At 47.0% G+C, this 12,412-nt stretch overlaps 6 protein-coding genes across 6 annotated transcripts; 2 read left to right on the top strand and 4 right to left on the bottom strand.

Annotated features, from left to right (window-relative positions):
- Nucleotides 1–1,881: 1,881 nt before the first annotated feature.
- EDB93DRAFT_1077302 (uncharacterized protein) lies at nucleotides 1,882–2,748 on the top strand (the record flags this gene model as incomplete). The annotated part of the gene is made up of 4 exons (XM_041445304.1): nucleotides 1,882–2,016; nucleotides 2,081–2,304; nucleotides 2,391–2,460; nucleotides 2,593–2,748. 4 exons carry the CDS (start codon nucleotides 1,882–1,884, stop codon nucleotides 2,746–2,748), a joined length of 585 nt encoding a protein of 194 aa, XP_041312084.1.
- A 336-nt stretch (nucleotides 2,749–3,084) lies between these two features.
- Nucleotides 3,085–5,539, bottom strand: EDB93DRAFT_1100544 (uncharacterized protein; the record flags this gene model as incomplete). Its single annotated transcript, XM_041447020.1, has 7 exons — nucleotides 3,085–3,721; nucleotides 3,822–4,367; nucleotides 4,457–4,525; nucleotides 4,615–4,801; nucleotides 4,856–4,984; nucleotides 5,071–5,130; nucleotides 5,182–5,539. 7 exons carry the CDS (start codon nucleotides 5,537–5,539, stop codon nucleotides 3,085–3,087), a joined length of 1,986 nt encoding a protein of 661 aa, XP_041312083.1.
- Nucleotides 5,540–6,095: 556 nt separating this feature from the next.
- On the bottom strand, nucleotides 6,096–7,430 carry EDB93DRAFT_1100543 (pyridoxal phosphate-dependent transferase; the record flags this gene model as incomplete). The annotated part of the gene is made up of 4 exons (XM_041447019.1): nucleotides 6,096–6,199; nucleotides 6,257–6,267; nucleotides 6,326–7,296; nucleotides 7,326–7,430. 4 exons carry the CDS (start codon nucleotides 7,428–7,430, stop codon nucleotides 6,096–6,098), a joined length of 1,191 nt encoding a protein of 396 aa, XP_041312082.1.
- A 1,190-nt stretch (nucleotides 7,431–8,620) lies between these two features.
- Nucleotides 8,621–10,689, bottom strand: EDB93DRAFT_661074 (PAP2-domain-containing protein). The gene is made up of 12 exons (XM_041457030.1): nucleotides 10,674–10,689; nucleotides 10,184–10,618; nucleotides 10,103–10,123; nucleotides 9,984–10,049; nucleotides 9,920–9,931; nucleotides 9,840–9,864; nucleotides 9,678–9,786; nucleotides 9,554–9,625; nucleotides 9,363–9,500; nucleotides 9,236–9,312; nucleotides 9,104–9,179; nucleotides 8,621–9,052 (listed from the first exon to the last, which is right to left on the bottom strand). The coding sequence occupies exons 2-12, from the start codon at nucleotides 10,288–10,290 to the stop codon at nucleotides 8,760–8,762; spliced, it is 996 nt and encodes a 331-aa protein (XP_041312081.1). The 5' UTR covers nucleotides 10,291–10,618; nucleotides 10,674–10,689; the 3' UTR covers nucleotides 8,621–8,759.
- An 18-nt stretch (nucleotides 10,690–10,707) lies between these two features.
- Nucleotides 10,708–11,734, top strand: EDB93DRAFT_1199095 (PPP4R2-domain-containing protein). The gene is made up of 3 exons (XM_041450917.1): nucleotides 10,708–10,835; nucleotides 10,894–11,114; nucleotides 11,166–11,734. The coding sequence occupies exons 1-3, from the start codon at nucleotides 10,812–10,814 to the stop codon at nucleotides 11,719–11,721; spliced, it is 801 nt and encodes a 266-aa protein (XP_041312080.1). The 5' UTR covers nucleotides 10,708–10,811; the 3' UTR covers nucleotides 11,722–11,734.
- Nucleotides 11,735–11,821: 87 nt separating this feature from the next.
- On the bottom strand, nucleotides 11,822–12,411 carry EDB93DRAFT_1246191 (uncharacterized protein; the record flags this gene model as incomplete). The annotated part of the gene is made up of 2 exons (XM_041452419.1): nucleotides 11,822–12,297; nucleotides 12,348–12,411. 2 exons carry the CDS (start codon nucleotides 12,409–12,411, stop codon nucleotides 11,822–11,824), a joined length of 540 nt encoding a protein of 179 aa, XP_041312079.1.
- Nucleotide 12,412: the final 1 nt, after the last annotated feature.

Below are 12,412 nucleotides of genomic sequence, written 5' to 3'. Positions count from 1 at the left end.
ATGAGGCATGATCCCAGCACAAACATCTGCACGCCCAAGAAACTTTCGAAAGCACCTTCGAGTATCAGAGTCCCCGTAGAATATGGATGCCATAAAAATGATGACCAGTGGTTACACGCAGACGTCCGTCAGCGACAGGTCGGCTCACCACGAGCTCTGGAGAGGTAGTAGCAAGCTCAGGGCAAAAGATACAAACAAAGTTAGCACGTGCGAAACTGTAGCAGAAAAAGATAAGCATTAACATTACAATCTCACCTTGCAAAAGTAAGCACGTGAGATTTTATCAGCACTCTGAAACAGTCCCAGATGGTCGGGCAGGGTCGTCGCAGGTCACGAAAGTGTTTTACAGCAATGAAAACTGAAAGACACAGTGCAATGGCCTCCCAAACAGTGTTGAGCGTCCAAACAATTGAGTTCATAAACCAGACATCCCCCTCAAATGCGTAACCGCACATATATGTGCCAGAAAGCATCAGCTCCTTTGATGTTTGTCCAATAAGCTGTGTTCTTCAAGTCACCAAGCAAAAAAAGCTCGCCCAGTACATAATCCTTGAGTCCTATGGCCGCAATTACTCCAATTTGTTACCGAGACCATCGGCATATTTACTGTGTGCTGCCGGTCAGATGAATCGAACATAGCGCATACGAGACATACCCAGAACGCTGATACTGATTATGAAGGCTATTAGCACAGCACCAACCTGTTGACCTCCGAAACATACGCAGAATATGATAGTTCAATAACATCTTGGAGTCAGCGCAACTGCCGACCATGCTATAGCTTAGCATGAGATAGCACGAACAATCAAATACAGCGCAGTCATGAGAGACCAGCGTTGCCTCCGTCGCGAATTCACTGTATTCTCGTATTATTTCATCTGATGTGATCGATACTCCGAGCCCGCGGCCACTCACCCAGATCAGTTCAATCTATAATACCATTCTTAGCGGGTTGGCTGCTCCGGAAATGGCAGTGACCTACCTCTTGTTCGAGTGTCAATACTGGAAACATCATAAGAATAAGAATTAGCGGCTTTCGAACACTGTCGTGCTCACCCCAGTCGTGTATCACCACAAACGGCGGCGGCAACTGTAAAATTGTTGGTGTTAGATCGAGATATCATCACTAGTTGATACTAACGAACATTTGAATTGATTGTCTGGGATCATTTGAGACTGCGTGATATTCGGGATGCGCGTCATGAACGAGTGGGGGATGTTGAGGGTATATAACGATCTAGCGTTTGTGCTAGATATGTTACCGTTCAATGTTCAGCATTAGAATCGAGGAAGCTGCTTCTTCCGTGGGCACAGCTGCGGGCCTTCGTGTTGTCTTTCTAATGCTATCCGTGCCAGACCTCGTGGTCCCTGTATCCAGCAGCAGAATTCTTTATGTAATATGTCACTGGGTAACTTTCCGTAGAATTTAGATTTTCATTCAAACCTTGGAATTCGTCTCGCACCTCATCGCGATCTAGAAATGCTTTCCGAACCACAGACCAATTGCAGCTAGCCGTTTCTAATGGAGTGTCAAAAGGACATGACAATGGCATAGTCACGAATTCAGGCTCGCCTGGCAAGTGTTTTGAACCCCATATGAATCTACATAGAAGGGCAGACTCACCCTTGGGCCTTCTAGATGCTCACTTGGGTGTTATTGACGTGTCACGGACTAAACACTGACGTTTTGTCGGCACGAGGGCTTTGAAACATAAATTTAGTGTTGAGTCGTGAAAGTCAATGATGTGTTGTCAGTCGTTGTATTTTCATATAAATAAATAAAGGCACGTGCAGCACGATGAGCACTCGCTCGCCTGTTTCATTGATTTGATCCAAGCATCAATCTACCATTGAGCACTAGCTCGAACAGCGAGCACGAGGATGGCGCCCAACAATTTTGACTTGCGTATGCAGTCCCCTCGCCCGGAAACGCCTGAGCCGTCATCGAAGCAGGGCAGGCGAAACGCCCAGCTTGATGCCCAGTTGCTTGACGCCGACGGTGCAATTTCTGACAAGGTATGTTTTCACTCGTATTCTGATATTGCATAATGGTGCTGATCGATCTACATGATTTGTGCAGCTCGAACGCTGTCTTCGTCATATTTTTGCAAAGTATTGCACGCCTTGCCCGGCGCGTCCCAAAAAATATGACTTTACGGTTCTCCTCACGCCTCCTGATGATGCGATTCTTGACGTAGCAGGGCTAGATGCGTGGGCACAAGACACGAATGGCGCACCGTTTAGTGAAGAGACAAAAGAGGAGCTCAGGGAGTTCTTGGACGTCACCGAAGAAGGCGAACTGACGTGCGTGATTTCCAGTTCATTTATCTCTCCTGCTTTTCTCATGTAGTTGCCAAATCTTCTTGGTGCTGATTCTTGTATTTTTGTAGGTTTAAAGGCTTCGCGCAGATATATCAGCTGCAGACAGAGAATGACGAGGAAGAAACATGGAGGGATCTGGTATGTGCACTAATTTCTCTTTTATACCCATCCTCTTTGTTCTTTCGACGTCGTTTTGTTTTACTACCATCTTATTTCCATCCTCTCGGATCTGCGTAAAGGGATGAAATCGACTCAATTCTGCGTTCCCAGTCAAACCACGGATTTGATCGCACCCTCACTCTTGTTTCGACGCGTCGGGAGGAAGAGGCTGAGAGCAGCCATATGCCCCTTTTCGTGCCGTGTACATGTACGTCAGGTCGCTCTCACTTTCCATTTATACGCGAATGTCAATCACCTTTCACGTAGGACGACACAAAAACGCGTACAACCTTTGATCCGTTTGGGACATACTAACCACAGACCATACCATGACCTTACGATGCCCATGACTTCATTACTTATCTAGCTGGAGATCCCCTCCGTATCCACGACTTCGTTTGATCCCACCTGCTGGATGATGTTCGCATACTAGACAACTTAATCACATCTAGCATCTGCTGGTTTTCATTCCAACTGAGTAAGAGAACTTTTTATAACAAAGGTACTACAAAAAAAGTCATGATATCGATTGGATGACGACTAATCCCAACGCCTGACGCCTCTGCACATCATATATCCTTCATACAGCACACAAGATCACCTTTACTTGTCAGCCCTAGTGACCCCATCCCACCTTCCACGCCATACCTCCACGCCCTCCCACTCCCCAGCGTCCCATCCTACACCAACACCGGCACGCCTTAGCCTCTTCTCGGGGACGCGCTGGAACAAAAGTCCCCACTCCTCACCAGCACGTCTAAATGCGGCCGTGATGAGTGTGGGGTCGCGCCTCTCAACGGCAAGGTAGATGACTGGAGGCTTGCAGGTTGGAGTTTCAGGGGATTTGGAAGGGGGTACAGGTGATGCTTCAACACCGGAAAGTGAAGATGGCGGGGAGAGAAAGGTGGATGAAAGAGCAGAGAGCGCACGGATTGTCTCGAATAGAGGAGCAACAAGTGCCGTATCATAGATCGTATCGCTTGACACAATCAGATCAAATGGCGGGGCGAGGAAATCGCAATTGTCATCGCCCTTCTTTGACAAAGGTGTTGGCGATGTGATTGATACGTGATCGTCCCATTTCCATCCCATAGGGTCGACACCCCAGTCCAGCTCACGCACATGGACATGCCCAGGGACGAGATGCGCATTTGCATTGATGTTGGAACGCAGAACGGAGGCACAAACGTGCATGGTATCAGTGGCAAGTACATCATATCCTATAGATGCGAGCGCAAGACTAGAATCCATGAAGCACCCGTCATGTGCGGCAGAGTATGTGTTTATGGTATGTTGATGAGTGATCCTCTTCACAGTCATCTATGGACAATCAAACGCACGCCATGAGGCCAATCCCGCTGCCCAGTTCTATGGCCTTAGGGCGTGCTGTGTCGTACAGAACTGAAGCACTATTATGTGTTCCGGTCTCGATAGTCCTGGATTTGCCCTTGAATTCGGCAGAAAGGTAGACGGATAGGACTTGGGCACCGAGCCACAGAGCAGTTCCGTTGCTTATACCGTCATCTCGCTGAACAAGATGGAATACGACATTGTTAGCTGGATATGCGAGAACAGGCAGGTGTTTTGTGTGGTGAGCTGGTTGGGTATCCGACATGAAGAGATCCAATCCTAAGCATGTAAGGTAATCGGAGGCAGTAATTTTCTTCAGGCTTAGTACCGATTTTGTATGATAGGCCGCAGTTGTGACACTTATGTAACTTGATGTTGACTCATTCACATTTTGTTCACATTGGACAAAAAAATGTGAGATGGTGACATATCTGACCATCTCAAGCTTCTGCATCATCACGGGTCTCCTGATCTCACTGTCAGCCAGTACTACTGTGATGTCACCTCCAATGTTGCATGCAAGGTGCCATCGGAGTCTGTATATGTGGGATCGCTGAGTCAGTTCAAGGAGAAGGGTCACAAAATACGTCAGTTGATAAGATCAGTGCGCCTGAAGAACACTTACTTGAACATCAGCCAATCGCCCAACGAAGCAGAGATGTACGTGCAAGTACGCATAGAATAGTTCGTGTATCTTGTAGATCAACGAGGATGTTAATGGCAGGGAGAGGAAAAGAAATAATCAATCCTATGCCTTCGAATTACTCGAAAAACTATACTTACCCTCGAGGCACAAGAAAACAACCCTTCTCCAATTTGAACTGCATCTCCAGAGCTTGATGTTGCTCGTTCCGGGGCTGCACCGTAAGTAGAGCTTCTGGACATGCCGGCAAGCTATGCTTTGCAAGATAAAGGCTGACTTTCCATCTCGCATCAACCCCTATATGGAACAACAAGCCCCATATGCGTCCTGCAGATATTGACATGCGTGTAAGGGAAGACTTGAGAGGTATGGGTTACATACCTTGCGCAATCAATTCCACGCACATTTCCTGTGCAACGCGCATGCGTGTCTGGAACATCCTGATTTGCATTTTGGCAGTGAACTCGTTCTGTTTATCTCCTCCGTACACCTGAATCTCAGTCGGATAACCTAAAGATCGATCCAAAGTCCTGTTCATATCTGATTAATGCGCAACGATCAATGCTCGCCGAGGACTAGGGATTACCAGTACTCACAAGAACAGGATGTTAGTTTCAGCTTCATGAACAATGCATGGTCGCTAGTCACCATACATGCTAGACGCACGTCGCAAAGGCGATTAGACGTATATGTGGTCATGAATTTACACAAAGCCGAAATAGCTTCTGGACGGCTATTCACGATGGCCCAATACAAGGGTGTGTGACCCTCAATATTGGATTCTTGAAGGATGTCTGAGAACTCTCCGGCTGGGATAGAAGCAGCGCAGGCGTCGAAAATTGGACCAACAGAGGAAGGGACAAAATCCGGCGTGGTGACAACATCACGGATGAGAGATAGAACGGTGGTACGTATCTGCTTGGTCTGTTCCTTGGAAAATACAGATGGTGGCCTGCATTTGACGGAATCTCCTGATATTGGGGACATGGAAACTGCATTATACGATGGAGGCGCATTGGCATCGGACTTTTCATCATCATCAAAGAGCTTGAACTTAGTATCCATCATGGGATGAGATGGTGAAAATATAGGGGCTGTTCGATGACACAGCACGGGTGAATACAACTGGACTCCGGTTGTTTGAAAACGACTTTGATCTGCCTCGCATGTCATCAGGGTTCTCTGAAACGAAGTAAATATGATCGTCGATATCAATGCTGCTTGTACCGTATGGTTCTGCCACATGGGACGAGTTCGAGTGCATTTGTCGTGTCCATCTTCTCCGAGTCCGGCGCAGGATCATCATGACGTGTTCTTCGTGCCAGAGTAACAATCGCTAGTCTGTAAGGCCACAGGTCGACGACGATAATCCCTCGCCTAGTGACCTATCCACCTTGTCATGAAGAGAAGTACTTCGAACAGCTCTGAATGGAGAAGGCTACGCCTAGTAATTTTTTCTATCTGTGCTAAATCAGATTCTCAAAATCAAATCATCACGAAAACATCCATGCAGTTGATGCCTGGAGTATACTCTTGTTGCTGGGTAATACAAATGGATAGCTGCACGTTAAACTCTGGTCCAACCGTCAATTTACCCATGATTTTCCTACTGCTGCTTCGTTCATTCCTTGATAACTTCGTGCTGTCCTGCGAACTGTTCCATGTACGAAATGAGTTGGTCCGTCTCTTCTTCTGTCACGGCATTATATATGGACACTCGGATGCCTGGAAAGATAAAGTGTCAGTGATCTAATTATGTATGGAGATGATAACGCTCCATACCTCCTACAGAACTGCATGGAAAGATAATGAGAAGGTGGTCTGGTATGACGCGCAAAGGCAAGGACTTACCGATGGCCCTTAAGACCCTTCATGCCTCGCTCCTCTGCGCCAGCAACGAACTTGGCTAACAACCCTTCGCCAAGGACGTCGAAGACAACATTCATCTGGCTACCAGATCCCTCCTTCACTTTACTTTTGAAGATGCCTTTATTTTCACCATCCTTCAGCGCATCGTACACCTTTCTCGATTTGCGGTTTGTGAGGTCCGCGTAATAGTCCAACCCTCCCAGCTGGAGCATATACTCAAGAACGAGACCAGTAATGTAGATGGAAAGTACCGGGGGAGTGTTGAACAGGCTGTTATGGTCCGCAAGCGTTTTGTACGAAAGACATATTGGGACTGAAGTAGCCCCGAGCCTTGTAGCGGCGTCAACGTCAACGATACAATCGTTTCTGACGATTAAGATGGTGAGACCAGCGGGGCCGACGTTTTTCTGCGCGCCAGCATATATGATAGCGTGGTCTGAGAGATGTGGAATTGGCCTTGACATGAAGGAGGAGGAATAATCCCCGACAAGTGGGAGAAGTGCATTCTTTGGGAGAAGCTGAAAGGGAAATGAGGCTGGTGAATTTTCCTCAGCTGAGAACTCCACGCCGTCGACGGTCTCATTGGCACAGTAATAGATAAGAGCTGGGTCATTTGAAAAGGAATATGCATCTGCGGTTGGGATGTTGTCAAAGGATTTCTGGTCTTTAGAGTATTTGCGAGAATCGGCTGCAATGTTAACGGTACTCCCTCCCATACGCCTAGCCTCCTCGGCCGCCTTTTTGCTCCAGGACCCTGTGACGACATAATCCAATACTCGGTCTTCGTCTTTTAATTGAGGGTGGAGGAGACGATGTCGTGCCAGCATGTTCAGCACGACGGCTGAGAACTGTGTAGTTCCACCCCCCTGAGTGAACAAGATGGAGTGTGTGGGCTGGACATCGAGAAGTTTTCTGATGTTTTGTTCGACGCTTTGTAGATATGCAGTGAACTCCTTGGAGCGATGCGAAATCTCAGCGATACCGATGCAGTTCCTTTGAAATTAAGGAGACCTTTAGTAGCTTCCTGAAGCACGGAAGTGGGCAAAGCAGATGGACCTGCGCCAAAGTTAATGGCTCGCGATTCCATGGTATGAAGATTTTCTTGGAGGAGTGGATGACTCAGATGTGCGCAGTATTCAATTGCACGTCGCAGTCGTGGTCTACCCCGGGGTTTATGTAAAAATGACTCGACGGTTCAAACGTTCACACATACTATCATTCGACGGAAATGCAAATTTACACTTATGCTGAATAGCAACATCAACACAATATCGTGGATCACGTAGTGTATACTTTAGCCTGTCTTAGCCATTTTTTATTTGTTGCTCTTTTCACGCAGCCGGGAAGTATGTCGAAAACAATGAATGACAATTTCGTCAACACACGCGCGCACCTCGCCACACAATACACAGTCGACAGCGTCAAAGCGAATGAAAGTCCAGTGTTCCGCACCGTTCATAACTTCAAGCTTCAATAACGAGCTCCAAATCAAATTTCATTGAGGGAATAATATCTAGTAATAAACACTAGGATGTGCTGAGTGATCATTATTTGCTGAAACTCTATTTAATGGTGCAGGAAGGCTTTTAGTTTCACCCCCACGCCATGTATCGATTGCATCCTTGATACGTTTTTCACGATCCTCGCGTGTGAGAGGAGGTTGTGAATGTGGTGAAGGGCGGTTGCGAAAAACTCGAGCTGTCCTTGGCATTGGTCGACTGTCCTTGTAATGTAACAATGTCCTCTGGTGTCTTCAAAGGAACAGATGCTGGTATGTGCCGATTCTGCCGAATGCAAAGAAAGCGGAGACTCAACCAAGCCGAGAGTGTGATTTCCCAATCTAGCCTGACCGTCACGCTTTGCTCATGAATCGCGAATAGCATGCTGTGGTGGTGTCCTATTGACATAGAAACACCTGGAGTAGATTCAGGATGGTGCATTTCACATATTTTGAACTTTCTGTGTTGATAGGTTAATGGGATCTGGGTGGATCTTGGATTTAGTGTCCAAAAATCACTCATTTTGGGCACACTCGCACAATGTTTCATCTCGGGAAGGCTTCACAGCACCGATTTTAAAATTTTGAATTGGTAGTATTATTGAATGTATGCTAATAATTGTCCACCAGCTGTTCCGAATGAAATATATGTAGAGTGGTGAGCTCTGGAGTGCATTGTGCATTATCCATCGATTGTGCATTCCGAATCAGGTGATAGTACTAGATCTAATTGATGGTAAGTTTCAGTCGTTTATGTAAATCGACTTACTGCATGCTTTCAGTCATCGGTGCAGTAACTTGAATTCTTTGCCCATGTCATACTACATGCAATACGTGATTATGTACGGCTACAGAAATTGTTCAGAAAAGGATGACGAAAAAGAACTCGATCAAATGTCCAATGAAGTTTGAAAACACTTAAAGGTGGGGTGTGCCATTGTCGGCCTCTTCTCTCCCAGCGAGAGCTGGATCAGGCTTGCGCACACCACCACCAACCAACTCCACTTCTTCTACGTCCATACCATCTGTATAGGACAGACTGTGGTGGTCAATTGCGGGGTTGGCAGTAGGCAGCTCCTCTTCGCGTCGTACTCTTGGAGGATGCGGCTTATGAGACATCGGTGATGACAGCGAAGGAAAGTATTGGCGATACGCAAAATATGAAACAACCAGTCCGAGTATGGATCCCGCTACGACGTCTTGCCAGTGGTCTGAAGATGTAGATGAGGTCAAATACAACAAATGCCGGGATATCAACTGACGCCGGTAGTCCATGGTGCGGGAAATCGCCACCAGGATAGCTCCAAAGATAGGAGTGACAGAAATCCAAGCTTTGTGCTGAGAAATATATATTTTAGTGCCTCGCCGGGGGTGGAAGACATTTGTGCACTTACAGCGTGGCCCCTGGTATCAAACAGGTGCATCTTTCCGGCCAAGTAGTACGATAGGAAGCCAAGTCCGGCGTGGGATACTGAAAATATTTCACAACCTGGTTATTCCTGGATTGATATGACGACTTACAGCTGGAGTGGCCACTGGGGAAGCTCCTCCAACCATCGATCATGATAGCTGTGTCGGTGTTTGTGCATATTGCATCTGTCGAGAGTCCAAAAGTAGGGTCCGAGGAACCTGGAATCGGCATGCATCGTGCGAGCAGATCTACAAGCCCACTTAAAACATTTGTAAAATAGGAAAAGTTGCATAGCACTAACCTGGACGGGGACGGCCAACAGTGATCTTCGTAAACTGAGTTATGGCACCTGTGATAGCAAGCCCCAAGACGACTGTGCAGCTCGGTGAGCGTGAACAAGATATTACGCTTAAAATATGACCTACGCCCCAGTGCGCTGCAGTGGTAATCCCAGAAGGACCGAACGGTGAATAAATTTACTACCAATTGAATGACGAGCGGCGCCACAATTGCAATAAAGTATAGGGCAACATCCTAATTGCGAATGGAGATTACGATGTACTTTGAGGACCCGTTATGAAGCTTACCGGAACACGTTCATGAACTGCAAACCTAGAACGACGAGGTCACGCCGCTTAAGGCAGGTCAAAGCTATGTCCCAACTCACGGAAAAAGTATGCTGCATCAAATAAATTAGCAACCGTTCTTGATGAAAGAATATAGAATCTCACGTTTCATCATGCACCGAAAATTCTCGTCGGAAGCCGTGCACGCCGTCGAGGGCAAAGAACACGATCCTGTTATTAAGGTGTCAACAAAACTCGTGATTTGCACGAATGGCAGACTGTACGCTAAAAGAATTGTGATGGTCCTGCATAGAGACGGATCATACGATGAGTATGGAAAGTAATATGAAGCTGAAACTTCGGACCAATCGGGAGCATAGGACCTGATTATTTTCATCCGCCTCTTGCTGTCAGTTCGTTTGGTGGTCCTATCATAATAATTTGGGTTCTCCCAGAATCTGAAAGAGGCCATCGTTGGTTGTCGTGAAAGAGTTGGTGGAGGATTGAGCTAGGGAGTGTGGCATGGGAGCAAGTGGAACTAAACGTGTCACGGTGTAAGACAATCGTGTTACTATATCATACTCCAACTTGGCGAGGAAAGTCCTGCACGGACCGAGATCACCTGTCACAGCATACGATTGCGGAAGCACTACACCAGTAGACGCACAGAAGTCTGCTGGCAAGGCGCTAACGCTTGAAACTCCCATAGCACGGCGCAGTTGTCCAAATTCCAGCCTGCCATCGACTGCCAATATGACATCCATGACAGAGAGTGCATATGACATATCACAAGACTTCCGCTGGAACCCAAGTAAGAATTTTACTCGCCGGAAGGTCTCAAATTTATTATCCTACCTAGATTATGATGCAGTGTTAGAGCAAATCGCTGACTCTGACATAGAAGAACCAAAGTGCGCTCCTCCAGCAAAGCGATCCACGCGTTTACAACTCACAAGTCTATGTTTTAGGACAGAATGGGCCCTACTACGCGACATGATCAAATACAAGGTGGACGAGGTGATCGCGCTCTTTGGATGTCAAGTAATCTCTTTATGAAGCTAACTTCGACATCTAGAATATCGCCCTATTTCTAGCAGATCCACTGCCTCACAATACAGTGGAATTCCAACCATTGCCTGAAGATCTCCTCAAGGCTGGTAACTTGAAGTTACCGCCGTTCCCGCTTCGCGAACAGAACGATCTCAGCCACAGTGAGGTACCGAAAGCGTATATGAACCAGCAAGAAGCAGGCGAGATCAAAGCTTTCATTTTTAGGCAACTACATGAATTTGACGAGTGCGCACATATCTGTGGTCATTAACGATATCTGATTGCAGATGGCTTTAGCGAACCTCCTTTCACGATACAACGCGTCTGCGAGCTCTGTGTACGACCAAAACAGCATTACAAAGCTCTTGGAAAGTATCTTCGAGCGGTAGAGAAATCATTACTCGTTACATCCTCGTGGAATGCTTTCCCAGTGGAAGAATCCAATCAAGACGGCCCAACAATATCTTCATTATCGATGACAGCTGGTTTACTATCAGCACCGACTACTCCCCTCTTCTCTCCCATATTCTTTCATCATGAAGATGCACGCTCAAAGTCACAAAGTCCTCCTCCGTCACCTCTAACACTAAGTGGCATAGAATCTACGGGGAACGTCGAACCCTTGGAAGGAATGCCACCCAAAGCACTTGGCCTAGTAGACGAATTGGACGACCCAGGCCCAGGGCACTTGAGTAATCATCCAACAGCTCTTACAGCTGTTACTACGGTAGGCTCAAAGCCTTTCATGGACACCCTGGAGACAAGGTTTGTGAAAGGAGAGGGACAACATGATATGGATAGCGGTGATCAAAGGATGACAGACGGAGCGGGAGACAAGGAAAATATAGGTTGACAGTGCTTTCATCTGAACTGGGAATGAAACAGTAAGAGCTGTGACATATACTCAGCGCGTCAAGGTACGCACCACGATAAAGTGGGTGTATTTATCTCATTCAAGTATAATCGCGCTTGATTTTTTCGAGCATGGCCGTCATCCGATACTTCATATTGGGTTGTCCCTTCTCGTGCCCCCGATCTCCAAAGGAAGCACTGCGCCCTCCCCTGGTGCTGCCTCTCTGCGGATTGATACCACGAGATGGTTTTGTATCATGTCTTTTAGTATTTGACTTGTACGTATGAAGGGAATTGCGCGAGTAAGCTTGTTTTCCGAGTTCTCGAAGTGAAATCCTGTCATCAGCTGAGCTATTTGGGACTCGTTGCTGCTTGCACTCGGGATGACTGCTAGAGTGAGAACCTCGATCCTTGTCTTCTGGGTCGCTGCGGCCAGGATTTTCCTGATGAGCAGGGGGTGGGTCGTCATTGGAAGATACTTCGGGTTTCCGTTGAAGAACACCTTCCCGTTTTTTCTGGGCTTTCCACTGAGACTTTATCTTCGTGCTCTCAACCCATGACTGCTTTAGCTTTTTGGCTGGAAAATAATCTGAATGTAACCATGAGACGAAACTCATGACTGCTCACCTCTATTGAATGGAAGGTGACCAAAAGTCGGAGGTTTTTTGCGTTTGGTTCCTTCGGTGGTCATC

The sequence above is a fragment of the Suillus bovinus genome, assembly GCF_016758785.1.
Source record: "Suillus bovinus strain UH-Sbo-P2 chromosome Unknown EDB93scaffold_5, whole genome shotgun sequence".
Taxonomy (NCBI): domain Eukaryota; kingdom Fungi; phylum Basidiomycota; class Agaricomycetes; order Boletales; family Suillaceae; genus Suillus; species Suillus bovinus.
This window is presented reverse-complemented; position numbering and strand designations above follow the sequence as displayed.

Excerpts from the sequence above, each read along its gene's own strand:
- EDB93DRAFT_1199095 (XM_041450917.1), top strand. The coding sequence starts at position 10,812 with ATGATCAAATACAAGGTGGACGAG. Across the intron at positions 10,836-10,893 it reads TCAAATACAAGGTGGACGAG|AATATCGCCCTATTTCTAGC; the intron begins GTGATCGCGCTC and ends TTCGACATCTAG. Across the intron at positions 11,115-11,165 it reads CAACTACATGAATTTGACGA|CGAACCTCCTTTCACGATAC; the intron begins GTGCGCACATAT and ends AGATGGCTTTAG.
- EDB93DRAFT_661074 (XM_041457030.1), bottom strand. The coding sequence starts at position 10,290 with ATGGCCTCTTTCAGATTCTGGGAGAACCCAAATTATTATGATAGGACC. Across the intron at positions 9,501-9,553 it reads TGTTGGCCGTCCCCGTCCAG|ATCTGCTCGCACGATGCATG; the intron begins GTTAGTGCTATG and ends GTGGGCTTGTAG. Across the intron at positions 9,313-9,362 it reads CCCCAGTGGCCACTCCAGCT|TATCCCACGCCGGACTTGGC; the intron begins GTAAGTCGTCAT and ends AAATATTTTCAG.